We start from the raw sequence: 1436 nt of genomic DNA on the forward strand, positions 1-1436 counted from the left end.
TTTTCATTGGAAAATTCTGGCGTGCAAAAAAATAATCTATAAAACCTGTTTCATGTATATAATCTCCATAAAATCCAGAGATTACAGATGTTTTCAATTCCGCATTGAAATCGTTTCGTTTGTGCCATCTTTTCCTGCAAATGCATAACAATTTTTTGCTTCCTCGTGTTATTTTTATCTTTCATCGTGATTTTTCCTGAGAGAAAAAAATAAAACGAGCTGGGACAAGTATAAGTGTCTCTTCTACTGTGCGAAACGTTCCTCGTACCTATCTGACAGCTCTCTACAATCGAGCGGTTGCAAACAATTGCAGTTGACACTCAACGTTCAGCTCATTCGTTAACTCTGGACGTACTCCATTGTTTCCGGATAATGACTTCAAGAAATATCGTTGTAATTAGTGCATTCGTTGATGTCTTTTCACTCGTTACCTTCATCTCAATTCACCGAGACCCCGTGACAACTGGAAACATTCATTCTCTGGAGAACATTCCGAAGAATTAATTATCCCAATTTATCAAATAAAAATATAGAAAATATCCTCTGTACATGTTTTTTATTTATCAATATCTTCGATTGATTGATGTATACACTTTCAATATTTTCGCTAATTGCGCTGCCGTATAAATAATTGGCAATTAAATTTCATGTGGGTTTGTCAAATAAAAACGAAAAGAAAGACAAATTTATTAGAATATTTTAAGAGAATGAGAAAATGGAGCGTTCATTAAAAATTTTGAATTGAAAATTGAATTGTCTTTGTTCTTTTTTAAATTATTTAATAGCTTTTGGCTTCTTCTTCTTCGTAGGATCTAATGAGTTTACAACCGCTGGATTTGGATTTTATTTCGTACTGGCAATTGCGTGAATATACATTTGCTGTTGAATAAATCCTGTAATACTCGTGGAAATTTGAGTATTAATAGCCTCTATCGTGTCAAGTAGAAAGTTACTCCGAGTAGTAACAGCATTGACGTCAGGCTGTGGGTGATAATTGAAGATGAATTGCAGGCGTCTCTGTCGCATGTTCCACAGTAAGTCACACCGTTTTTGCCGGTTCTCAAATCGGTACACCCTTGAGACGCCGGTGGAACGCACCCACGTTCTACAACTTCCGTTTCTTTCTCTGGAAATTAATGTCAATATCAAATCTGCGTGATTCGTAAAATTTTAGGGAAATATTCAAATTAACGCACCTTTATAGATGATCTTGTAGCACTCGCGAGTTTTTTCTGTTCGGAGTTCCGCCCAGCGCTTGAAACGCGAATTCAATTGCCTGCCTTCGATGTCTGATTCTGCAGAGGGAGGAGACGTTGGATCACTTGGTAGCATTGTCGGCGATGTTGAATTTGAAGTACTTGGTGGTGAAGTCGAACTGTCAGTACTTGATGAAGATGACGGCGAAGTCGAACTCTCAGTATTTGATGGAGATGACG

At 37.3% G+C, this 1436-nt stretch overlaps 1 protein-coding gene across 2 annotated transcripts in view; it reads right to left on the reverse strand.

Moving 5' to 3' along the window:
• Window positions 1-539: 539 nt before the first annotated feature.
• Window positions 540-1436, reverse strand: part of LOC105273799 (putative protein TPRXL) — a 1945-nt gene continuing 1048 nt past the window's right edge. Inside the window, exons 3-4 of one of the 2 annotated variants that reach the window (XM_011316435.1) lie at window positions 1197-1385; window positions 540-1126 (exon numbers count right to left, since the gene is read on the reverse strand). In XM_011316435.1, coding sequence (XP_011314737.1) covers window positions 930-1126; window positions 1197-1385 — 386 coding nt within the window. In that variant the 3' untranslated portion in view covers window positions 540-929. Of the gene's footprint in view, window positions 1127-1196; window positions 1422-1436 lie in introns of both variants that reach the window. The other variant, XM_011316434.1, reaches the window with a different exon arrangement.

The sequence above is a fragment of the Fopius arisanus genome, unplaced genomic scaffold (genome assembly GCF_000806365.1).
Source record: "Fopius arisanus strain USDA-PBARC FA_bdor unplaced genomic scaffold, ASM80636v1 scaffold00007, whole genome shotgun sequence".
NCBI classification, from domain to species: Eukaryota; Metazoa; Arthropoda; class Insecta; order Hymenoptera; family Braconidae; genus Fopius; species Fopius arisanus.